The sequence below is a fragment of the Myxine glutinosa genome, chromosome 4 (genome assembly GCF_964187855.1).
Source record: "Myxine glutinosa chromosome 4, kmMyxGlut1.1, whole genome shotgun sequence".
Taxonomy (NCBI): Eukaryota; Metazoa; Chordata; class Myxini; order Myxiniformes; family Myxinidae; genus Myxine; species Myxine glutinosa.
In genome coordinates, this window is record NC_136264.1 from 114,095,330 (window position 1) to 114,122,574 (window position 27,245).

The window sequence follows — 27,245 nt, forward strand, 5'->3', positions numbered from 1 at the left end:
ATTTCAACATTGGACATAACCATTGTAACCATTATATGGACATCTACCCACTCTGCTGTAACTATTACCATTGATGTCAACCATAAAATTCGTGTATGCACAAACTCTAAGCCTTTGGGTGTGAATGATAGACGGACACAGGTTCTGTGGGATGAAGCACGGCAACCATCTTAGCACGCAGTGAAGTCAGGAAGCCATCGCTCATGTAAACTTGCACAACCTGAAACATAATGTACTAGGACGGCACTCAGTAGAGCGCATACCTCCGCCAGGCTGAACATTTTATGTTTTGTATCCCAATGATAGGCCAGATCTGGATTCGGACCTGAACCAAAATCTAATCGGCTTCTTCTTGTCACACACCCAACCTCTCCACCAGGTTTCGTCCAAGTCCGTCCATACCTTTTTGAGATATCGTGCTGTGTATCGGTTTTAGCCCCATTACTCAATGGTGAAGAATCACTTGAAGAATTAAATAATTCTCGTATCAAATCCATATCAAATCTTCACCAAAATCTAATATATTCGTCCTTGTTTCACACACAACCGGTCCACCAGGTTTCATCCAAATCCGTCCACAACTTTTTGAGATATCCTGCTATGTATCGTTTTTGGCCATATCTCTGAATGGTGAAGAATCACTTTAAAAATTCTACTAGCCAGATCCGAATCCGGATCTTCACCAAAATCGAATCATTTCATCCTCGTCAGATACGCTACATCTCTGCCAAATTTCGTCAAAATTCGTCCACAAACTTTTTGAGATATTTTGTTCACAGACAATGGACAGACAAACAGACAGGGTGAAAACATAACCTCCATCCACCTTTGGTGGCAGAGATAATGAAATCGTCACAATGCCGGGCTACGCAAGTACAATGTGCACCAATCGTCAAGATCAGGTAACTGGTGGGACCTTTCCCGCACATGTTTTGTTGTATTTATGGTTCATGCATATCATCTTCTCCCATGCATAAATATTCTTTTTTTTTCTTCGAAAAATATTCCAGAACATGTCGAAGCCACAACCCATTTGTGGCAAGATTATTCATGCAATGAAGTTCCTGATACCCCGCCATGTAAGAAGAATCGTTTGAACTGCATGTTTAATCCTGCATTGTGATAAGCCAAATAGACAAAAACCCAAGGGCTCTTCTGGACAGAAAACCTAATTTTTAACCAAAAAAAGTTCAGACAAGGCTTGTTTTACAAATAGACAAAAACCTGAGGGCTCTTCTGGACAGAAAACCTAATTTTTCACCAAAAAAAAGTTCAGACAAGGCTTCTTTTACAAATAGACAAAATCCCGAGGCTCTTCTGGACAGAAAACCTAATTTTTAACCAAAAAAGTTCAGACAAGGCTTCTTTTACAAATAGACAAAAACCCGAGGGCTCTTCTGGACAGAAAACCTAATTTTTAACCAAAAAAGTTCAGACAAGGCTTCTTTTACAAATAGACAAAAACCCGAGGGCTCTTCTGGACAGAAAACCTAATTTTTAACCAAAAAAGTTCAGACAAGGCTTCTTTAACTGATGCTAACTGATGCACAGAATCATTCCATAGATCCTCGATCTTCCACTTTGGCATTCGTCTGTTTGCATTTGGTGATGTCGTTTGCATATATTTGTCACAAGGCAGGGCCAAATGCACCACCTTGGGGAATGCAGCCTCAGTTGCGAGAGGTGTGCGAGTTCCATTGAAAGCCGGATACGAAGGTGGACTTTATGCAATGCGAGCATGGCAAGCAGAGATGGATGCCAGAACGTGTTGAAAGACAAATATATACTGTATTAAGAGATGGCACTGAGGTCTTTCATGACACTTGCAACCTCCACCGCAGCCGAGAGAGGAATAGCACTATATCAAAAGTTGAATGACGAGGCCAGAATTCAAACTGATGATCAGAGATCAGGCTGATGACAAAAGAAGACGAGACCGTCAGCTTAAATTATTTTGTTTATAAATGGAAGTAAGCATACTAGTCTGTAGTAAGGGGAGGGTGGATCTACTTTTGCACTGTTATTGTGGATGGGAGTGATGATGTTGGTTGTCTACAAGGAAGTCAGGAGGTGGCCAAAGGAGAATGAAAGACTGAAAAGTGCAAAGAAGCAAGAGCAGCAGAGCTGGATTTGAGAACATGAGCATTGATGCCACCTGGGCCTGTTGCCTAAGCAGTGTTGAGGCTATACATAATTTTCTTTACCTTCTCAGTTGAGAAGTACATGGTCCTGTGTTAAGTGGCCATGAGGGAGTCACATTGTAACAGAGATTTGAGACAATCTGCACACATCGAGTTGAGACATATTTGCTATATCTCAAGCAGTCAAACGTGATGCCGTTCAAGGTGGCCAAGGGGACGGGGAAGCATACACGAGGGAGGGTTTACGAGTAACAAGGCACCATGACAACTTTGAGGAAGGAGACTGGTTGGAGAATTCCGCCTCGAGATTTACAAGATTATGTTTCCTGGCTTGCCGAAAGATGGACCCACACTTGCTGTAAGCCGTACGGAAAGAACTGAGTTTACTCTCGGTTTGGCTAGTGCTCGGCATGTTGAGAAAGCAATCTCGGACTACAACAGCCGTATCACAGGAATAAGTGTACCAGGACTGAAAAGATGAATAAGGTATCCACAAATGGGATGGGACAAACTTTCACATAAGAGAAAACAGGATTTTGTGAAAGTATTTACCAGTATAATCAATATCAGATCTATGGAGATGGGTGCACCATCATTTTGTAAGAGGGACAATTACAATCCCTGCCAGTTGCCCTGTACGATCAGCCATACTCTGAAGAGTTGAGGTTGTTCTCTCGATAGCCAGAGCGATATGAGCTTTGCAAAGAACCTCATCGCTGTCAACCCAAACCTGCTTGAAGGATTGAGAATATTTCATAACCGTGGTCCAGGAGCCTCAGGTTTGACCTATGAATGAATATACAGCAGTTGCAGGAGGGGTGCATGGAGAGGGGGAAGAAGTTGTTGCAGCGTTTCTGTGGGAGTTGTGTGCAGATTATCTGGTGTTGATTGCGGAGAGTATGGATGGATTGAAGGAGAAGATGAACAAGTGGAGGGGATGTATGGAGACAAAAGGTCTGAGGGTGAATGTCGGAGGGACGAGTGTGATGGCAAGTGGTGGAGCATGTAGTGAGGTGGAAAGAACTGGGAAGTGGCCGTGTGCTGTGCACGGGAAGGGTGTCGGAGTGAACTACATTCAATGTACAATATGTGCTGGGTGGGTTCATCAAAGGTGTGGTGGTCTGAGAGGGTCATTAACCAGTGTGGCAGCTACATTCAGGTGTAGGGTGTGCACGGAGGAAGCTGCAGATGGAGGAAATGTTGGGTTGTTTCTTGGATACGGCGTGGGGCTGGAAGGTGTGAAGACATTTTGCTGCCTGGGCGAACATACTGGGTGGAGGGGGTGGATCAGACTCGGCGGCGGTTGCTAGAGCGAGATGTACATGGAAGTGTGCTGCATGTGCGAGATGTGTTATGATTTATGGGAGCGAGATATGGGTAATGAACGTAGGGCGACAACGAAGGCTGGAAAGGGTAGAAATGCGAATGGTTCGGTGGATGTGCGGAGTATCGTTGAGAGAGAGGAAGACAAATGATGAATTGTGAAAGATGATGGGAATGGAGCCTGTAATGGATGCTGTGAGTGGAGGAGGGGAAACAGGTTGTAGAAACAGGTTGGGTGTGTGACAGTCTTAATAGAGAAACAGGTTTAGATGGTTTGGTCATGTGTTGAGGAGAGATGAGAGTGACTGGTTGAGAGGAGTGTTGGAGGTGATTGTAGAAGGAGGTGGAAGACGGGGAAGACCGGGAAAGACTTGGCTGTGGGTGGTGGAGGAAGAAATGCGGGCGGGGAGGGGGGGGGTTGGCAGGGGGAGATGTGGAAAATAGGGCAAAATGGAGAAGATTGGTGCGCTATCAATTGTGCGATTATATCAAAGTGCGATTGGTCACTCAATCTACCATTATCTTTCCTGGGAAAACCACATTTCCAAGCTGGCCTCCAAAGCCAGGTGCCGACTGGGCATTCCCCGTCGTGCGAAGTCCTTCCTTGGCACACCTGAGCTCTTCACCACATACAAGGCTTTCATCCGTAGCTCAATGGAATGCTGCTCTCCCCTCTGGGCTGGTGCTCCTGCCTCACACCGAGCTCAGCTTCACGCTGTTGAAACCAAAGCTTTCAGAATCATTGGAATCTCCCATGATGAAGCATATTGTGAGGGCCTTTCACTCACTCACTGCAGGCAGGTTGGTGGTCTTTCTGTCTTCTTCCAACTCCTCTCTGGCCTAGCTCCCCCAGCCCTGTCTGTCCGTCCGCCTGCCCGCCCGCCCGCCCGCCGTAAACCTAGTTTTTCTCAGCAACCACGTCCAATTGAAACGAAACTTTCAGGGTTGGAGTGACAGCCATACAGAATGTTTTTATGATAATTGTGACATCAGAGGTCACGTGGTATGGCAGCCATCTTGGAGTCAACACAAATAATAAAAAATGATTTCTCGGAAACCACTGAATGGAAAAATTTGAAATTTGGCACATTGTCAAGTACTCCCAATAGGAAACAAAAGCATGATAATGATGACATCATAGGTGAAGTGGTATACCTGCCAAAAATGTTTTAATCGAATTCCTCATCCTAAAAATCTGAAATTGCATGCACATGATCTATGACCCATTTGTATTGAAATATAAAATTTATGACATCATAGGTCACATTGTTTGGTAGCCATATTGGATTTAACCTAAAACCTTACAAAAAACATCTTCTCCCAAACCACCAAATCGATTGACTCAAAACTATGTGTCATTGACTATGTATGGCCATTAAAAGATGATCATGAAAACATCATTGGTCACATGGTGTGGCAGCCATATTGGATTGAAGGAAAATATTAAATAATTATATCCCTAAAACCGCTTAACCTATCGATGCGAAATTTTACAAATATCTAACCACTGTTGCATATAGTTTGAAAATGATGTCATAGGTCACGTGGTTTGGTAGCCATCTTGGATAGAAAAACGAACCTTATCCGATCAACACAAAACTTTACAAATGTGAACCCCATCCCATACATAATGCAGAGTGTACATTTTAAGGTCATATGTAACATGGTATGGCAGCCACATTAGCTTGAAAGCTGATATTAAAAAATATCCCTTCTCTGAAACCGCTTCACCAATCGATGTGAAACCTGTCATGGCTGGTGAAAATGTGATACTTGAAAACAGCTGAAGGGATTTAAATCAAACTTGTTTATTTTTAGGACAGTGAATAATGGCATCTACCTGTTGTGGGACTATGTGGAGGCATATTGGCGACATAGTTGCAATGCTCTAGTTTTTATTTTAAATGTGAGGTTTCAGTAGTTGGGCGTGAGAGCATGACCCAAGTTGAAAAAGCACAGGTCTCACACCAAATGTGTGAAAGTTGACAGGTAAGGAACCTGAGCATTGGAACCAAAAGGGGCAAAGGAGAAACAGGAGAGATTGGATGAAAAAAAGTTTGGTGTTATCAGGTCCAGGAAAGAGGACATGCAATTTGTTGAAATCAGGGTTTGAAAGTTTACAAGCTGGATCAGACCCAAAGACTAGAAGTAGGCCTCAGCTATGAATAATATCAAATCAAGTACATAAATTTCAAAATCCACCATCTTTCAAACAAAATACCCACAGGAATAACAAAAGTGTGAAAAAGACAATCGACGCCAGTCATGTAACAATGTTATGGTGGAAATGTCGAAGGGAACTCAATACCTTCTCCGAGCCAGTAAGTCAAGGGCAGTCAAGGACCTCATGTCCACATATCCGTCGGCATCCAGTGTCCCAGGGAAGATGCATTCTGGTTCATCGTAGACTCGCTCTGGTAGACTGCAACCCGCCAAACCCAAGTTGACATACACAGGCTGATCATCTGCATGCAAAGAAAGTGCTCTCAATCGTATGAGATAATCAATTTATTATCTATGCATGGATGGATGGGGAGTGAATAGGGCATTGTGTGAGTAGTGCGGAGAAAATAGAAAAATATATACCGTGGGATGACGTAGAAATAAGAATAGGGGTATTAATGAAGCAATATAACCTCTAAGTGTAAGCCTGGTGCTGGCTTAGCGGTTAAAGTGGCTGGCTTAATATCTTAGGGTCTTGAGTTTGAGCACCTGCCATGCCATTGAAATAACACCAGGTGGGTTGACTCAGCCCGTCATCCTTACGAGGTCGGCAAAATGAGTACCATCTTAACGGTACAAACAGCACTCCATCAGTGGCACGGCTACGCTTCCACAAAAAAATGATGAAACCAGCAGCCTAAAGTGATGCAATTCCCCTTCAGTGTGGAAGATTCCAATGATCTTGAAGTTCTTGGTTCCCACAGCATCAAGGTGAGCATGTGAGGGAGGGGAGTCAGCCCAGAGGGGAGGGCAGTGCTCCATCAAGCCACGGATGAAAGCTTTGTAGGTGGACATTAGTTCAGGTGTACCAAGGAAGGACTTTGTGTGGCTGAGGATGCTCAGTCGGTGACTGGCTTTGGAGGCCAATTTTGAAACGTTGTTTGCCCAAGAAAGATTACGGCTGATAGTGAAACCCAGGAGTTTGAATGACTGAATTTCCTCAAGAGGATTGTTAAGAAAGTAGATAGGAGGGTTTGGCAGACGGTCCTTTTGAAGAGAGATAGTAAGAGTTTGATATTTGTCAGGCTTGAGAGAGATATGCCAAGTGTTTAGCTTGTGATATTTTTTCAGGGTCTGAGGAGAGAGAAGTGGCTGCAGCCTGCCTGTCTGAAGGATGAGAGATGTCTCGGCAGAGGGTGGAGACATCAGCAAATAGATAGAGGATTTTCCAGGGATTCAGAGATTATTTATGAAGATCACGAATAGGACTGACCCAGGACACTGCCTTGGGGCACTCCAACCTTGACAGGAAGAAGAATTGAAAGGATTCCGTTGAGAGACATGTTCGCTAGGGGAGTAGAGGAGGTTAAGAAGTTAAGAAGTCAGTGAGAGTTTGGAGAGCAAGGCATGGGGGATGCCAGACTATCAAAAGCATGAGATACACCACATGACCAAAAGTATGTGGACACCAAACATCTCATTCCAAATTCATGGGCATTAATACGGAGTTGGTCCCGAATGTGTGTGTGTGTGTGTATATATATATATATATATATATATATATATATATACTGAAACGCAAAAGAAAATTACCACCTTTGAAACCTTTAAATATCAACAATAACACTGCGTGTAGTAAATGTGTGAACCTATTTGTGGACAATAGTGTCCTCACTGTCAGACAAAACGGTCACGGATGGTCACTTGAACCTTCAATGGTCACTTCATAGCACAGCTGTTGAACAGCCGTTTTGACTGTCAGTGATTATCCAAGGGGTACGGGATGATTTTAATGAGCTGCACGTGATGTCTTGATATTGGCTTTAAAAAGGCCAGTGCAAAATGGGCATTTCAATCAACATGCCACGATTGTCAAGGGATCAACGGCAGCGTGCCCTGGGCATGCTGCAAGGCGGACTGAGCTACCGTGAGGTGTCACGTCACCTTGGCTGTTCACACCAGACGATATCGGCCATGGTGGACAGAGAGACTCTCCACAACTCTGCAGATGACAGACCTCGATCAGGGAGGCCAAGAGTCACCACTGCAAGGCAGGACAGGCAGATGGTCCGAAGTCACCTGCGGGATCGATTCCGTCCAGCATCCCGCACTGCAGCAGAAACTCCGGGGCGTGCAAACCCACGGGTCTCCAATGATACTGCACGAAGACGACTGCATGACTATGGTCTGACTGCCAGAAGACCATACAGAGGCCCCGTGATGACGGCTGCCCATCGCCGCAACCGACAGAGATGGTGCCAGCAGCATCAGCGGTGGACCTTGGCGCAGTGGAACGAGGTCGCTTTCAGCGATGAGTCAAGGTTCTGTGTGGACAGTCCTGATGGGCGTGAGCGTGTCTGGAGAAGAACTGGCGAGCGATATGCCGATTGTTGCGTGCGTCAAGCCAACAGGTGGGGTGGCCCAAGTGTGATGGTGTGGGCCGCCATATCAGGCCGGTACAGGACGCCACTGGTGGTTGTGGATGGGAATCTTAACGCCCAGCGTTAAGATTGGAGATCCGTCGGTTTGCACGCCCCGGAGTTTCTGCCGCAGTGCGGGATGCTGGACGGAATCGATCCCGCAGGTGACTTCGGACCATCTGCCTGTCCTGCCTTGCAGTGGTGACTCTTGGCCTCCATGATCGAGGTCTGTCATCTGCAGAGTTGTGGAGGGTGTCTCTGTCCACCAGCGCCGATATTGTCTGGTGTGAACAGCCAAGGCGACGTGCCACCTCACGGTAGCTCAGTCCACCTTGCAGCATGCCCAGGGCACGCTGCCGTTGATCCCTTGACAATCGTGGCATGTTGATTGAAATGCCCATTTTGCACTGGCCTTTTTAAAGCCAATATCAAGACATCACGTGCAGCTCATTAAAATCATCCCGTACCCCTTGGCTAATCACTGACAGTCAGAACGGCTGTTCAACAGCTGTGCTATGAAGTGACCATTGAAGGTTCAAGTGACCATCCGTGACCGTTTTGTCTGACAGTGAGGACACTATTGTCCACAAATAAGTTCACACATTTACTACACGCAGTGTTATTGTTGATATTTAAAGGTTACAAAGGTGGTAAGTTTCTTTTGCGTTTCAGTATATATATATATATATATATATATATATATATATATATATATATATATATATATATATATATATATATATATATATTAATATATATATATATATATATATATATATATATTATTATATATTATTATATATATATATATATATATATATTGTTACAGACACGACTTTGATGTTAAGGTGGGCCGAGCGGAATGGCCGTCGTGTCCGCACAAATTACCCGATTGTACTCGAACGTCGACGAAGCCGCGCTACGCTGGCTCAATAGGAAAGAGAAGACACCCGGCTGGGTTATAATGACACAATACGACACCAGGGGTTCAGTTCTCAAGACCTCCGGAGGAGGTTATATTAAGGCGGAAGGTTAGATTACAACTACAAGAGGTACATCATAGGAAGACAGGCACTTAGACACAACCTTATATTATTCCCGACAGACCACAGAGAAACAGGACAAAAACTGACTCACACGGGGATTGATGGCAAGGAAAGCGGGTATTCGATGGCCAGCACAAGGTGCACCTTGTGCTCAGGGACAGGATGGCGCGGCCCAAAAGATGCAGGAGGTCTCTCAGCGCTCGAGGTGGCGTCTTGTCGTCTCAAGCTGGGGGCGCATCTTACGTCACGTCCGGCAAGCGGCTGCGTATATCCGGCGGGGAGTGACACGCCCTCGGCTCGTTAGCTCCGCCCAGATGGAATCGGTCCGCCCTTCTTATTGGGTGCGGGGGGGGTTTACCAGGCTCCGCCCTTGACGAGGAGCTGACAGCCAGCCCCTTCGTGGTAACCCCGTGGGGCGCATGGATAATGGCGGCTAACCGAGCCGGAGGGAGGACGCACACTCCCCGCGCGCGCCGTTGTTGTAGTTGTTGTTGTAGCTGTAGTTGTTGTTGTTGTTGTTGTAGCTGTAGTTGTTGTTGTTGTTGCTGTAGTTGTTGTTGTTGTTGTTGTAGCTGTAGTTGTTGTTGTTGTTGTTGTAGCTGTAGTTGTTGTTGTTGTTGTTGTTTGGGGAAGAAGATGGGAGGAGGTATGGGAAGGTCCTAAACTCACTACTGGTGCCATATAATCACATTCTGGTGCAACGAAGAGTCATAATTAATGGAAACGAGGCCTTAACTGACATAGATTAAGAATAACTAGGAAGATGTCCGAAAGTTGTCTACGTGTGGTGCGGTGGACCTGGGCACGACATTTAATGGGGGAATAAGGGGAAGGTCGGCTCTACTGATTGTTATTTACATGCAATGGGACTAGGGAATGGGGGACTGGGGAAAGTTGGGGAGTATTGGAGAAAATAGGGGAATATTTACAAGCGGATATGGAGGCCAAATTCCATATTCGCAACATTGCACCCTTCTCTACCCTCGGGGCGTCCCGACCCGATAAATTTTTACCTACTTTAGTGTGGCACGCAATGTAGTTCCCTCTACTATTAACTCTACCCTGAGTGCGACAGTTTTACAGATATTCACAAATGAGTAAATATGTCCCCCTGCGACGTTGCACCCTTCTCCTCACAGAAACACACCCACAGGATAACCGAATCCGGAAAGAATTCTCAAACTAAACATACAGCCGGTAGGGAGCATTATTTACAAGACTATGCTGCTATTTACACTACGATCCAGGACCTGTTTTTGGAGGAACACATGCAGATGTTATGCATAGAGAGAGCGCGCTTGCCAGCATCGATACACCAACCCACGAGTGCTCTGTGGCCGACGGCCTTTAATAACGTGCAGAGCACCCTTCCCGAGCATCAACAGCACCACCCCACCACCAATCGGTGCCGTCACCATTGTTCATTGGAATAAAAATAAATTCGACAACCCCTAACCCTGCAGGTGTCTCTTGCTCTTCTTGTGGTGCACTTGGTGGTGTTAACTATTAGTGGTTCACCTGTATGGCATAGGTGCCACGTTGATCCATAGGTCCATCCCCGGGTGGTGCTTGGCCGCAAACGAACTGCGGTCCATTGTGGGTGGCCACAAACATTGCGGTCCATATGGTGTATCGATCCAGGCAGCCAACAGCGAAAGTGCAGGCCCACAACTGCGTAGCCAGCACCTCTCTCTCCTCTCTCTCTACCCCAAAGCCAGATCCTCGGAGGTGGGAGACAAAAGAAGAAACAAGTGAGTAAGGTGGTAAGGGCGCAAAAGTGCACGCAATATAAGGTAATGCACACTGGGGGCACATGGGAACCAGGTGAGACAGGTACGTTCCTATCGTACGCCCCCCCCCACCAGGTAACCTACATGGCCCCTCCCTTACCCCTTACTGTATCCACACAACACAACACTACCCATAAACATCTACTTTACAAATCAACAAACATCCCTACTGTCTTCCCCGTTCCTCCCATATACCAAATTCGTCTTCTCTCCCTCCTAACCAATCAAATTTGCCATTTTCAACTCTCATCAAAATTTGCCATCTCCAACTCAACATCATAATTTGCCATCACCAATTCATCATCAGTCCCTCCTAGGGAGGGAGAGATGGAATCACTCCAATGTCTCATCCACGTCGTGATGCGTCTCACAAATCCACACAGCGATTCATCTCCTGCAACAAAACAAAGAAAACACAGGTGTGGAGTCATCATCATCACCACAGGTAAGTGGCTGCGTATGGTGCGACAGGTTCATCAATCCTAACTATCTCCTAAATGACTTTAACAACTTTACACTACCCGGGGTCTCTCTCCGGCCAAACCATTGGCCCTCTTACACTATGGGTTCTAAAAACCAATTCCCATTGGCCAAACTGTGGTGCTCTTCAATTTGGGGTCTCACTCCCCCGATTCATCTCCCGGTGCCCTCGCACAATTTCTGGGCTGCGGCGTGTACCTCTCCCAGTGGGTCTACCCACCTGCACACCTCCACCACTGCAGTTGCCTCCGAGCTTACCTGCTCCTTGCCCTAACCTAACTACCTGGGGAAGGCCCTCTGGCACTCTCCCCACTCGGTGCCCTCTCTGGCACTGGGCTACCCGGGTCCATCCTCCGGATCCTCGGGCCCCATCCACAACTCTACCGGCTCCCAGAGCCCACCTGCGGCCTCACCTGGCCGACATCCTCACAGTGGTGGAGTGCCCAACCAACTACACACACTAACAGGCTACACGCCCAGCCATTTCCACAACACTAATGCACCCATCCACAACACCATTCTGCAACCGCACCACAAATGCCAATATCCAACCACAATTTACCTGTACCCTCTACCTAACACTTACACTACCCGCCCCGGGTACTCGTGAAAGGGGTCCACTCTTCCCCCATCCACACCTTCGCACCACGCACACCACTCCATACCACTTACTCCAACTCTCTCCACACACCTGTACTTGCACCCTGTGCTCTCACACCTGGTGCCACCTGCACCCTTCTCTCCCCAAGCGCATTCGCGCTGATCCACACACTCACTACTCATACACGGCTCCACACACCTGTCCAGTTGCACACCTGTGCAATCACACCTGTTCAATTCTCACACACACGGCATCATCTCAGCTAACTACTCCCTTCTGAAACTTGCGCTTCCCAGTCGTCCCTTTAACTATTGCGCTCCCTCGTCATTATAATCCACACTAATCTACCTGCGTCCCCACTACAGGTATCAGTCACTAACTAATCTTAACGTTACCTAATGTCAATCTTCGCTAGATCCCTACACACCATATCCTAACCCACCCGGGCTAGTTTTCACTGCCATACACCCCATAAGCTATTGCTCCTTTGCCCCCCCATGGGAAGGATGGTGGATTTGCCATCCCACCACATCGGGGGTCTCTCACTACCAATTTTGCACATCAAATTTCAACAAATTAAAAATTTGCCAATCACTACTCATCATCTGCCAATCACTTGCCAATCATCAAATTTTGTTTTTCTCTAATTTTGGGGCCAAAACACTAACCTCATCACCCAGTCTACTCACTACTGCCTCTCGGTGCGCCAATTCCTGTCCAAAGCCCGGCTTCCTAAAGCCAAGCAATGGATGCTGGTTGTTTTGTGCCAGCGGCTGGATGCGTCCGGCACTCGGTGCAGGGACGGGGGCTTACCCGTGCCGAGATCCCACACACCACCTCGGCGTGGAGCCATCCAATGTCCCGATCTCGACCTGCCGGCACGTCTCAACAAAACGCGGTCGCCATAACGACCCTTCCTATCGGGCTGCCCGCTCCGCCTCGTGGAGCACGGACGCGGCCGTTCAAAGCGAGGCCCAGCACGCACCGAGGGCCCGATTCGGCTATAAGTCGTTCTAAACTCGATCCCGTCTAACGTCGATGCTTCACCTGGACGCTTACACCCCGCAGCCCGTTCCTTGCTCACACATCCAGCCGTGCCCATGCTCCTCGTACCTTTCCTTACACACCCAGGTACCCTCATTCCACTCACAGCCTTGGTCACACACCTGACCACCGAACACTTTGGCACACATTCGTTGCTCGCACACCTCACCAATACACCGCTTCGCACCCCCTCCTCGGTCACCTCCTCTGTGACAATCACAGGTGTGCCCTCATTCGCACACCCAACCATGTGCCTCACCACCAACTCCAGCGTGCATTCCCACTCACGCTCTACCATTCCAGGTGTGCATCCTTCCATCCCAGGTGTACATCCTCGCTCACCTGTCACAACTAACTCACGCTCCATGTCACTCTCACTACTTTCACCTCCATTCCTGACAGCGCACTCACCCTTACTCTTGACAGCGCACTCTTTCCTCAGGCACCTGTCCGTTACACACCTTTCTCGCGCACACTCTCCCGTTACACCCTCTGTAACACTCACCACAGGTGTGCATTCTTCCTTGCCTTTGACAGCGCACTCTTTCCTCATGTACCTGTCCGTCACACACCTTTCTCGCGCACACTCCTGCGCACACTCTCCCGTCACACCCTCTGTAACACTCACCACACCACGCTTCCATGTGCTCCCTCGCACACGCGCTACGACCGACTCATTCTCGCCAACACCCTCACTCCTGGGCACACACTTTTTCCTCACACACCCCAGAGTCGGACTTTCTCGCACACCTCCTTTTTCGCACACCAGACCTGTCGCACACTTCACCAACGGCCTCTCACGAACACCCGGGTCTATCTCGACCCCCAAGCCTCTTAAATCACCTGGCGCATCATACGCACGACCATATTGGTCACCACTTACACCGGGTCCTCTTTCTCTTCGCTTCTCCTCCATCACCTGCGAATCCCTCATCCGGTTAACGAGCACATCACGATCCAAACACAGACTTTGGACCAATTCTTTTATCTCCTCTTTTATCTCTTTGTTATCCCCTCTCCGTCGCTTCTTAATTTCGCTCATCCCTTCTTCCACTTCTTCTAATTTGTGCTTCACCTCTTTTATTCCCCGGTACGTCTCCTCAAGCTCATCCTCTAAGGCTACCTTGACCGTTTCCAGGTGCGTCCTCACCTGCCGGTCCTTCGTCTCCATTACCTCTATCACCTCGTCCAACCTCGTTGTCAGTCCCTCACGTACCATCTGACATTCCCTCTTCGTCGCTACCAAGTCATCTTTTAGTTCTTTCTGTGTCGCCTTTAAACCTCCTAATACCGCAGTGTTCCTTTGAACCTGCTCCACTAACTCCGTCTGTCCCACCGTCAGCTGCTCCACCTCCTGCGTCAGGTCCTCTATGCCCCCTTGCAATTTTACAGTCCCCTTTCTCACCTCCTTCTCCATGTGCTCCTTACAGTGCCTCACCTCCTCGCGCACTCCTCCGACCTCCTCACTCACTCCTCTTCTGATCTCCTCTCCCATCACTTGCATCTCCTGCCCAGATGCCACCCTCATCTGCTCCATTTCCTCCCTGTGAGCATCCAGTTTGGTTTCTACCCTCATTCTGACCCCCTCTATCTGCTGCTCCATTTGTTTAACTTCCCTTTCCGCTTGGTCCCTCATGTCCCTCAATTTGCCTTCCATACTGTTTTCTAACCCCTCTAACCCATTTTTCACTCCCTCTATCTGATTCTCCTGGGCAGCCATTCTATTTTCTACCCCCTCTAACCCCTTTTGCATCCCTTCCATTTGATTCTCTTGAGCGGCCATTCTGTTTTCTACCCCCATTAACCCATTTCTCACCTCTTTTATCCCATTGTCTAACCCCTCAAAATTTTTGTCTACCTTCTCACCAGTACCCCTCGCTTCGTCCCTCATTACCCCCATTTGGTTTCCCAACCGCTCACTATCAGCCCTCATTCCCACCATTTGTTCCATAAGGGCCCTCATTTGCAGGAGGAAAAGGTTCGAATCCACCAGGGGCGCTGCCGCGGGCGTGGACGCCGTGGCCACCTCGTGCGTGACAACGCTATTTTGCGACCCTGCCGCCCTCACTGCTTCGCTCTCCTCCTGTCCCTCATGTCCCTCAATTTGGTCCTGGACCGACCCTGCTTCACTCTCCCCTACCGGACCCCAGCCGTCTTGATCCGCCATAGCGCGACTTGCAAAATTCGAGTTTCGTAAAACAAATCCAATTTTTTTTTTCGTTATAATTTCGTCGAGCGCAGTACGCGCTCCGAATCGATTTTCCCTCCCAAAATTTGGGCCTAACTAATTTATTCCCGGGTCCGAATCCCACTCCTGACACCAATTGTTACAGACACGACTTTGATGTTAAGGTGGGCCGAGCGGAATGGCCGTCGTGTCCGCACAAATTACCCGATTGTACTCGAACGTCGACGAAGCCGCGCTACGCTGGCTCAATAGGAAAGAGAAGACACCCGGCTGGGTTATAATGACACAATACGACACCAGGGGTTCAGTTCTCAAGACCTCCGGAGGAGGTTATATTAAGGCGGAAGGTTAGATTACAACTACAAGAGGTACATCATAGGAAGACAGGCACTTAGACACAACCTTATATTATTCCCGACAGACCACAGAGAAACAGGACAAAAACTGACTCACACGGGGATTGATGGCAAGGAAAGCGGGTATTCGATGGCCAGCACAAGGTGCACCTTGTGCTCAGGGACAGGATGGCGCGGCCCAAAAGATGCAGGAGGTCTCTCAGCGCTCGAGGTGGCGTCTTGTCGTCTCAAGCTGGGGGCGCATCTTACGTCACGTCCGGCAAGCGGCTGCGTATATCCGGCGGGGAGTGACACGCCCTCGGCTCGTTAGCTCCGCCCAGATGGAATCGGTCCGCCCTTCTTATTGGGTGCGGGGGGGGTTTACCAGGCTCCGCCCTTGACGAGGAGCTGACAGCCAGCCCCTTCGTGGTAACCCCGTGGGGCGCATGGATAATGGCGGCTAACCGAGCCGGAGGGAGGACGCACACTCCCCGCGCGCGCCGTTGTTGTAGTTGTTGTTGTAGCTGTAGTTGTTGTTGTTGTTGTTGTAGCTGTAGTTGTTGTTGTTGTTGCTGTAGTTGTTGTTGTTGTTGTTGTAGCTGTAGTTGTTGTTGTTGTTGTTGTAGCTGTAGTTGTTGTTGTTGTTGTTGTTTGGGGAAGAAGATGGGAGGAGGTATGGGAAGGTCCTAAACTCACTACTGGTGCCATATAATCACATTCTGGTGCAACGAAGAGTCATAATTAATGGAAACGAGGCCTTAACTGACATAGATTAAGAATAACTAGGAAGATGTCCGAAAGTTGTCTACGTGTGGTGCGGTGGACCTGGGCACGACATTTAATGGGGGAATAAGGGGAAGGTCGGCTCTACTGATTGTTATTTACATGCAATGGGACTAGGGAATGGGGGACTGGGGAAAGTTGGGGAGTATTGGAGAAAATAGGGGAATATTTACAAGCGGATATGGAGGCCAAATTCCATATTCGCAACAATATATATATATATATATATATATAATTATATTATTATATTATTATATTATTATATTATTATTACGTTTATGGGGGGTAGGCAATGGAATATAGTAGTCCAGGTAGAATTTGTATAGGTAGTGTGCTCCGACTGTCGTGAAGAAGAAGAAACCCCCATGTACCACAAGTAGGGAATCCATTTAGACCGGATGTCATATAGAGTGTATCTTTGTCCCCATGATGACGAGTGGGGTTATGTTGTGTTTGTGTATGTCACAGTGAAGGATTAAGGGTAATTATCCCCTGAATGCAATTGCCTCTGTAATCTTTCCTGTGTTCCTTATGACACCGCACTGCACACCATAGCCAAGCCAAGCAATCGACACCATAATTAATTACACCAAATAAGCCAACCGGAAGCAGGACATTGAAAACTACCACGCGTTCTGCCAGCCGAGCCATCACAAAGGCTGGCAAGTGGCAATGAGGCCACTCCCCAAATAATGATCAGGACGGCGATAGAGTGATGTGGTGGCGGCCGTTGATTGGACCGTGCGCAGACATCGTCATAAGAGCACTGAGAACAAAAGAACAAAAGACAAAATATTTGATTTGGTTCTCTCTTGGGTCCTGGCTTTGGTGGCGAGCAGACGTGGACATTTTGGCTCTTGCGTGGGGATTTCATCACGAGCAGTGGCATTCATTATATCGCTCTTGCGGACATTGGAGTCGGCATTTTATATCCCTGGCTTTGGGTTTCGACGATCGTGAGGAGGGGCGGTGGACTCTGGTGCGTTTGGCCCGTAGCTTCGTGACGGCTGAGGGCCATGCCGAATGAACCGGAGAGACGTCGGTGCTGTGTAAAGCAGGCGGCGAGGATGAGTGCGGCTGGAGTGAACGAACGGTGCACTAAGGCCTGTTTTCCCGCACAAGGACACGGCGGCTTTGACCATTCCCGACGGGGTTCAAGAGCCGCTCGAAGATGAGTACACTACATTTTTACTTTCGTTCCTTTATCCAAAGGTAAAGGAGACAGAGGCAATCACAGCAGTAGGGCAGAGGGAGAAGGTAGATGGAGAAGGACAAACAAGAGATGCCGGTAACGATGAGGGTTAGGGGATAATGCAAGTGGTGGACAAGATGGATACATAAGCAATGTTTTGGGAGGGGTGGAGTTGGCTTAACAGGTGTAGAAAACATCATGGCTTTGATGGGGGATGGCCTGAGATGTTGGTGAACAGCCGTCTTGAAGACGTGGAGGGGAGAAGGAGATCAAAGTGTGTGGAAGGCGGTTCCACAGGCTGGAAAAAAGAGGAACAAATGAGTGGAGATGAGCAGTGGTTCTGGATTTAGGCAGTTTCACTAGGAGGGCATTGCTGATGATCACATGTGTCCTGAAGATACTTGGGAGGGGGTTTGGGCAGAGCACTGAGAGGGCAGACGGTGCAAGACCATAAATGAGGCGAAGAAGACAGGGAGACCAGCGACCTGTCAGCGTTGGCAAAGTGATAGGCCCAGAGACTCAGCTTCATCGCGAGAGATTTCAATGATACTAGTTCCGCTGCATTTGCCTCTTGGTATTTATATTTTTCATGTGCCGTTATATATTTATATTTTCTGTGAAGAGAAACAGGTTGAGATGGTTTGGTCATGTGTTGAGGAAGGATGAAAGTGACTGGTTGAGAAGAGTGATGGAAATGAATGTAGAAGGAAGTAGAGGACGGGGAAGACCGAGAAAGACTTGGCTAAAGATGGTGGAAGAAGAAATGCGGGCAAGGGGGTTAACAAGGAGAGATGCAGAAAATAGGGCAAGATGGAGAAGATTGTCATGGGGACCGCAAGGCTAACCCCCGCTCTAGCAGGGAAAATGGCCTTAAAATGCATGTTGTGTTGTGTTTGTATGTGCCGTGCCAAGAAGATGTAAAAATGATACAAGCAAGTTGGAAGTAACCGAGACGTGACAGACAAAATCTGTTGCCGAGATGTAACAGGGTGCTGTTTCAGAAACAATTGCAGAAGATGTCAGTGTCTGGAATGCAATACAGGTTTGGTCAGTATGTTGTGCAGTAGTGTTCGTAACAGAAAAGCCAACAAAGAAAGGCTCGGGTTGAAAGATCAGTAAGGTACTGCACTCCTTGGGAAATGACCGGTGAGACGGGCAATGTACAAAGTCATTACTGAAAGAACCCAGAGCAGCACAGGAGGCATTGCATTAGTTATCTCTTCCAGGATGTTAGTCTCAAAATAACTGACGATGTGGAGGAGGTGCTGAGTTGGCCAAGAGACCGCCATACCTAGTTTGGTGGAAGATGTAAAAGGTAAAGTGTGAACTATGGGTGACAGTCTTGGATAAGACATTCGGTATGATTCATGATTACATTTTTTGGACCTTGTATTATGCTCCATATCAGCATGAATGATTCAAATTATACAGCATCTGTTGCTGATTTACAGCATCTCTGGAGATATGGCTATTCTGCTGATATACATTGGTCCAAGTAGATCAGATCAAGAATTTCGAATTTGGCTAGGTTGACAAATGGCCTACTTTTTTTTTTTTTTTTTTTTTTTTTACACCACTCCTTTCCTATTCCAGCTACATGCACTGCATGATGTCATCGACAGGCACCAAAGGTGGCCTGGCGATGACACGTGTTGAAAGGGAGTACTCAGTTTTCACTCTGGTTGTTGTTTACTTGCTTGCTTGTTTGTCTGGGCGATATCTCAGCCATCCTTTGAGCTAGGAAGCTGAAATTTCGGCACAAGAGTGAGTAGGTGCTTTGGCAAAAACGCTATTTTTTGCTTTTTGATTAATCAATTAATTGATGGGTGTGGCTGAAGTGAATCAATTAATTGATTAATTACTTCATTGTTATCGATTTATTAATCACTGATTTATATTCTTTGTAATCTGGGTAAATCTCAGGCACCTTTTGAGCAAGGAAGCTGATATTTGGACATGACAATGACCAAGTGATTTGGCTATAAAGAATTTTTTTGATTTATTGATCAATCAATTAATAGATTACTTATTGATTAATCAATTCTTTTTATTTTTTTCGATTAATGACTTATTTAATTAATTTTCAAATAGTTACACCTTTGGATGAAACACTGGTGGGTTGAGGTTTGCTCTTAGCCAATTGATTAAGAAATTATTTTACGATTGTTATTAATTGATTTTAATTACGCAATTAATCAATCAATTATTGTACACCTCTCCCTCCCAATACAGCCTCTATGTGCTGCACGGCGGTATCGCAGGGCGACGATGGCGCCCCGGCAATGCCGTGCTGGAGGATGTAATTTCTTTATTTGGCTTGGAGGCGGTGCACTTTGAATGTATCTGTACTTTTTTTTTTGTTTGTGCAGCAGGATCAATCAGTAAATGTTCAGATACGCCAGCTCAACGTCTCCTCCTCCAAGCATGCTCTTGATGCAATGCCCAGCCTGTGAAACATCAGAATGATGAATTACAATTACAATTACATTCTGTAGTTCAGGAGCGCGTAAACCCCAGACGAGTCAGCTCAAAAGGTAAGAAAGCTTTTTTGTCAACCCGGCACAAAGATCTACCGCAAGAAATAGCTTCGGAGATTTGAGTTATATGAAATCATTTTCTTCTGGGAAATACACAATCGTAATTCATACTTAAGTGCAGACTCAGTTCCTTTTTAAACCAGACAGTTCACAAAGATGTCGTTAACCCGATATGAATAAAGGCCAGAAATGACTGGAATTTGGTTCGCAGGTATAAACGGAAAGCTTGTTCTTTGTCAGATAGTGTGGCATAGCAAATATTTAAAATGTCAGTCACTCTTCCATAAAAGATTCTTCACAAGATACGACTTCATAATGTTTGGCACAGTGCTTGGATGGGCATCAGTCATTGTTATGCAAGTGTAATTGGCCTTACAATTCTGTAAATCGTTCTGCAAGAGGGAAGATTTCAGTCCCTCCCAGGTGCCCCGTGCGAACGGCCATATTGTCCTTTTTTGTCCACAAATTAAAATTTATCAAGCTGCTACGACTACTACTACAACTTCAGGCTTTCATAAGGTCTCTCTCTGGATAATTTATAATTTACACGAGTTATTTACTTTCTATTACAAAACAAAGCATTGCTGGTCGACTCACCATCAAAATCTGGAGGAGAGATGGGGAAGGAAAGAGAATGCGATTTCGAGGTAGAGGCTGGCACATCACGCCGACAGACGTCTCGGCCTCCAAACGACTCCCCACGTGAAACCGCTCGTCCACCCACTCTCACCGTGGCCCGTCGATCAGCATCACTTCCGTGCCATGACAAAGAAAAAGCTCTATCGGCTGAACGAGAACGACGGGGTCTTGACCCGGATGTTGCCACGTCAGCAGTATTCACATTGGTCTTTCTGTCAGACCTCTTTCGAATGGGCAGCCTGAGGGGCAGAAAATTTCGGAATGAAGATTTTTTACGAAGACCTTCCTTGCAAGGCTTTTCACCAAGGCCTTGGACCTGATTAGAAGAGCCAAAGGGCTTTGTGATAGGTCGAGTGGTAATACCAACTGGCTGAAATGGTGGTGGAATTCTATCAAGACCACAGGGGTTAGAAATAAAATCGAGCTGCTCTTTTTCTGAACTCGCACTACTCTGTCCCTGTTGGCAGCTGTGCAAAGCAGCCATCCTGCTGCAATTTGTGTTTAATTCATGATGCAGGATGGGAGGAGGAGGAGGACTTGTGGTAGGCCTGCAAAGCCCTGAAGACTGGCCAACTACTGACTTTACTTGCTCTGGTGTTGTAGCTGCACTTTTTACCAAAGACACAACTTTACTGGTATGTTTTGGAGATTGATGGCCTTCACTCGTTTTCTTCACTTGATGGCGGTCATCGCATGACAAAGCATCAAACTTTTTCTCAAGTTCATTGTCGCTGCAATATCTGATTGGATGCGGTAATGTCAACTCGTCTCTGCGTGAAGACTTTACCGGAGTCTGGAAACTCCTTTTACTTTCCGTTTTCACTTCAGCAAACTTGTGGGAAAGTCCACCATTACCCTCGGTTTGTGTCACCATGAACTTTCTTTGCAGACTTGAAATGGAGCCTTTAGCCTGAGGTAAGTTAAGGCTATTAATTGCATCACCGTCTTTCCTGTGCCCATTATCCAACTTGGTCCAGGGTCCTTCTCTTTTAACTTTTCGAGCTTTGCTTCCTAGACAGCTAAACTGAAATCTTTCTGGAGCTAAACGATGCTCTTCAGACAAATCTTCAGAAACCTGGCAACTCGCATCCTTAGTAACGTGTGCAAATGCTGGAGCACACAGCAAAACACCAGCAGTGGTATTTAGGTTCTTATCTCTGCAAAATTTGGGGGGCTTGATTATGGGAGTACCAACACCTGCATCCTTGTGCTGGTGCAAATGGCTCTGCGATTTACAAGAGGTCTCAGTAGTTTGTTGCCGCTCTGTCCGATCACGACCACACACCAATGTGCATCCACAACCTGCAGGTGCTTGATTTGTGGCAATTCCAACTTTTGATAAAGGTTTGTCAATTGGTGTGGTACATGGTGCATGATTGCATGAATGGGGAGCAGCAGAGATCTTTCCATGCTTATATTGATCGGGGGAACAGAGGCAGCAGCCATGCCCTGCTGGCCCGGTGCAACGCAGCACGATACGACGCATCTCCCCACACAAACATCGTCCAGATAAGCACACCGACTCGTGGTTGCTGCAAGTTTCACATCTCACACGTGTCTGTTCCTGTTGCCGATGCTGTTGACACCGTTGGTTGCTCCATTGCAGTGTGGGTTTCACTTCAGCTACTGGAGGTTTTCTTCCCACTTTGGGTTTTGGCGCCACAGGTGGCTTATTGGGGCATTGTGACAGAGAGTTTGATATGAGATTGTGCTTCGATGGTGGTTGCAACTTCATTACAAGAGGTGGTGCAACTTGCGTCTTGGCAGACGCAACGTTTTGCAAAGGAAACTTGGGTTTGGGAGCCACGGAAGGCTTTTTCGTTTCTGTTGGAAGGATAGGGGAAATGGTGGAGATTAAAGAAGCATTGGTCACAACTAAAAACCCAATGTGTTGTACCCCTTGTAGTTCAACATATGTTGGGATAACCTCAAAGTAAAAGTTATTCAAAAGAAGCAACAACAAAAAACGTACATTAGGTCCAGTGGGTCTCAGTGAAATATGTAGCACTGGTTGAAAAAAATAAAATAAACTCAATTCAAAAGCTATGGATAACTTCAGCTGATCACTATCAATTTTTGTTTCACTTCACACCCAATCAGCAAATGTTCCCTTTTTAGGTTCCTCAATTTTTTTTTTTTTTTTTTTTTTTTTTTTTTGTATACAAGATCGAGGCTCGTGAGAGAGCGAACATTAATCACACAGAAAGACAAACAGACACATAAAACAAATAACATCGGGAGCGGTAGACAAGATGGGGAGAGAGGGGGAAGGACACAAACACAACATTTGAGAGCAGGGACCGAGAGACATGGAGACATCGAGAGATCTGTGGGAGGGAGAGGGATTTGGGGGGGAGGCATGTGAAGGGGGGGAGGCATGTGAAGGGGGGGGGGGGGTGGGAGAGGTATAAACATATGGACACTGCCAGGATTTCCAGGAAATAAGTTGGAATTTCAAACAAGGTGGATCTGGGGTGAATTAGTGGGGGTAGAAAAGATCAAGGTTATGGATGGGGGAAGATAAGAGATGGTGGTGAACAGCTGTTTTAAAGACCTGGAGGGAGGAGAGGGATTGAAGGGAGTGTGGGAGTTTGTTCCACAGGCGGGAGAAAAGAGGAATGAAAGAGTGAAGGTGAGCAGAGAGCCGAGATTTCGGCAGTTTAACCATCAGAGGGTTGCTGGCAGATCTTGTGCGACCTGTAGGAATATTTGGGGGACAGAGCACAGAGAGAGCTGGGGGAGCAAGGCCGGAGAGGAGTCGGTAGAAGACAGAAAGACCACCTACCTGCCTGCGGTGAGTGAGTGAAAGGCCCTCAGAGATAGCTTCATCGCGGGAGATTCCAATGATTTTGAAAGCTTTGGATTCAACAGCGTGAAGCCGAGCCAGGTGTGAGGCAGGAGCACCAGCCCATAGGGGAGAACAGTATTCCATTGAGCTGCGGATGAAAGCCTTGTAAGTGGTGAGGAGCTCAGGTGTGCCGAGGAAGGACTTCGCACGACGGAGGATGCCCAGTCGGCGACTGGCTTTGGATTTTCTGAGAGTCAGAGAGATCATTGATAAAGACCAGAAAAAGCACAGGGCCCAGCACACTTCCTTGGGGAACTCCAGGCTGAACAGGAAGGGGAGATGAGAGAAATCCATTCAGGGCCACACGTTGCCTACGACCAGAGAGGAAGTCCGCAAGCCATGCATGGAGATTTCCATGGATACCATAGGAGGAGAGTTTGGTGAGCAGAGCTGGGTGCCAGACCGTATCAAAGGCCCTTGATATGTCAAGGGAGACAGCTCTGATTTCCTGTTTGGCATTGAGGACCTCCATCCATTGTTGAGACAGCAGAAGCAGCATGTCCAGAGTAGAGTGACCTGGTCTGAAACCAAATTGATGATCAGATATTAAGCCATTGGAGAAGAGGAAAGATTTCATATCCGAAGCAATGATGGATTCCATGACTTTGCTGATAATTGGGAGCAGGCTGATTGGTCTGTAGTTGCAAGGATCTGTTTTTGCACCTTTTTTGTGTAAAGCGGTAATGTTAGCTGATTTCCAGGATGCTGGCAGATGACCTTGAGCAAAAGATAGGGTGAAAAGAACAGAGAGAGGGTGAGATAGAGCGGCAGAGCAGGATTTTAAGACCCGTGGGCTGATGCCGTCTGGTCCAGTTGCAGAATCAGAGTCGAGGTTGACAAAAACTCCTCCACCTTGTCAGGAGAGAAGGACACAGAGTCCAGGAGCAGTTGGGTTCGACTGGGAAAGGTGGGAACAGAGAGAGATGGGTTTGGGACTAAGGATTTCGAGGCGAACACAGAGTTGAGGCATTCGGCTTTGTCACGTGCGATGTCAACTGTGTGGCCATTTAAGGTAAGGGAGGGGATGAAGGGGGAACAAACACCAGAAACGGATTTGACCAGACGCCGCCAGGATTTGGAGGAAGGAGACAGGTTTGAGAGTTCATTCTTGAGTGAGGAGAGATAGTGCTTCCTGGCACTCCTGAGGGTAGACACACACTTGTTCCGAGCTTGGTGGAAGGAACTGAGATTTCCTTCAGTTGGATTAGCCTTCCAAGAGGCAAAGGCAAGTTGTTTCAGGGCAACTGCCTCACCACAAGATTCAGTGTACCATGGACGGGAGGAAGGGTAAGACAATTGAAGGCGAGATGGGATAAATCTGTGCATGAGAGAGATCAGTTTGCTTTGGAAGAATTCCCAGGAAGAATTGATGTCAGAGGCAGTGGAGATGGGAGACCAATCCAGACGATTGATGGCTGCTTGAAGACCGTCCCAGTCGGCCTGAGTGAAATGCCAGACTCGTCGACGCTGAGGAGGCTCTCTGAGAATGGCCAGAGAGATGTCCACTTTGACAAGCACATGATCAGAAGAACCGATTGGAGCAGAAGAAGAGCAGCAGACATTAGCAGGGAAGTTTGTCATAACCAAGTCTAGAAGAGAAGATACTCCATTGGCTGAGATCCGGGTCGGGAAATTGACAGATTGTGTCAATCCCAGTGAGTCACAGAAGTCCTTTGCTGAGGTGCCATGACTAGTGAGAGAGGAACCCACACCCAACCAGGTGGCATGATGACAGTTGAAGTCACCACATATGAGGAAGAGAGAGTTGGGATGAGTGGATAGAAGTTGGTCCATGTTGTCAGACATTGAAATGTAGATGGAGTCATCACTGTTTGGGGGACGGTACAGAACACATATGAACAAAAGGTGGGAGCGGAGAGGAAGCCGTAACCAGAGGTATTCCTGCGGGTGAGGAGGAAAGAGAGCAGTGCAAGGAGAGTGAGGAAGAGAGTTTTTGACAAAGATAGCCACCCCACCACCAGGCCGAGGCTCAGGTCTATCATACCGGAGGAGGGAGTAACCAGGAAGAGATATTAAGGAATCAGAGACATCTTGAAGGAGGAAAGTCTCTGTTAAGCAGATCAAGTCTGGATTGTCAGAAGCAACCTGTATGGAGAGATCAGTCAGGTTTGAGCGAAGGCAATCGCTGTCACAATCGCTGTGACATACACGAACACAACATTTGCAATAACTACAGGGTACCTCTGATAGACTATGGTCACTCAAAACTAGACATAGCTACTTTACAAAAGCTGCAGGCAATTTATCGGTGGCTAATTTGGCCTTCACAAAAGTCTTGATGGTGCAAGCCCCAAAATCAAAACATAATCGAGCATTGTGCTGATAGAGTCTTAAGCCGCAGAGGCAATTTTACCCTAATTTACTGCAGCTTCCCATAAAGTTGCCAGTATTTAAAAGGGAATGCAGGTTCAGCATTTGGAGACCAACAAACATAGTGCGGTGATAATTCTAAGGTTCACCTATTTGATGTTTCTACCTGAGCACCTAGCCCATGAGGCTAGTTGGGATTTTAGGAGAGAATTCCTTGTGCTATGTTGATTTGTCACAATTCTGATTCTGATTTAACATACATGTTCTATTACAGAGGGTTATAGTGCTGCCGAAGCAGTCTCTTGGCAAAGGTTATACTGGGTGGTTTGACATTGCCTTTCCAGCAGTAGTTAGGATAGGAATTTGGAATTTGTTCAGGGTTCAGGCTATATATATATATAGCTCTTTCTCACCACTTGTTGTTTCATATGCAGCCTGTGACTGCTGGTTGCATCATTTTTCTGGAACTGCGTTTGTGCCGTTGATGGAGTGCCCAAATTACCAGTGAGCTGGTACTCAATTTGCCGACCTCGCAAGGATGCCAACCTGAGTCAACCCCCCTGGCGTTAATTCAACGATTGACCGGGATTCAAACTCAAGATCCTAGGATCCCAAGCCAGCACCCTAACTGCTAAGCCAACACCAGGCTCTCAACACTGACTCACTTATATAAATGTTTAGTACTTTCTAGGTGGGCTGGACTTTTGCACAATTATGCAACTCAAAGCCAATTTACCAGGAAAAATCACAACACTGGGGGAAAATGTCCATAGACGAAAATATCCACAAATTAAAGTCGGCCGGTGCAAACTCGCTTAGCTCACTGTGGGTCACGTGACCCAAGACAATGGAGCTTACACTCGAACTGGTTGCTAGGAAACGCTAACAGATGCCTCTTATTCAATAACCTTTGCTGTATTTACATGAACAACTAGAACGGGCACTCGGTAGAGCGCATACCTTCGCCGCAGCTACTTTTGTTGCCAAAATAAAAGACTACAAGATCTGTGTAGCAAAGCATTTTGGCATTAGTTTCATACAAATTGGACACAAATTGACCGCGCTATGGTAAAAAGACGATTTTGACCTTTTCATGACCTTGACCTTTGACCCGATCGATTCCAAAATCTAATCAAATGGTTCCCGGATAATAACCTATCATCCCACCAAATTTCATGCGAATCGGTTGAATACTTTTTGAGTTATGCGAATAACATACACACACACACACAGACATACAAATAAATACACAGCGATCAAAACATAACCTTCCGCTTTTGCGAAGGTAATTACATAAACTTTTAAATAAGAAGTAAATGTAAACTTTAAAATTCTAATCAACAATTTTTGATTTACTTGAGTCATATAGCTTTTTGAAGTATGC

At 46.8% G+C, this 27,245-nt stretch overlaps 1 protein-coding gene across 1 annotated transcript in view; it reads right to left on the minus strand.

Annotated features, from left to right (window-relative positions):
• The window catches only part of FGD6 (FYVE, RhoGEF and PH domain containing 6), an 86,852-nt gene that overhangs the window by 49,167 nt on the left and 10,440 nt on the right, over positions 1-27,245 (minus strand). Inside the window, exons 2-3 of the mRNA XM_068113142.2 lie at positions 20,641-22,506; positions 5,773-5,929 (exon numbers count right to left, since the gene is read on the minus strand). Of these exons, the coding sequence (XP_067969243.2) occupies positions 5,773-5,929; positions 20,641-22,417 (1,934 nt within the window). The 5' untranslated portion in view covers positions 22,418-22,506. The remainder of the gene's footprint in view (positions 1-5,772; positions 5,930-20,640; positions 22,507-27,245) is intronic.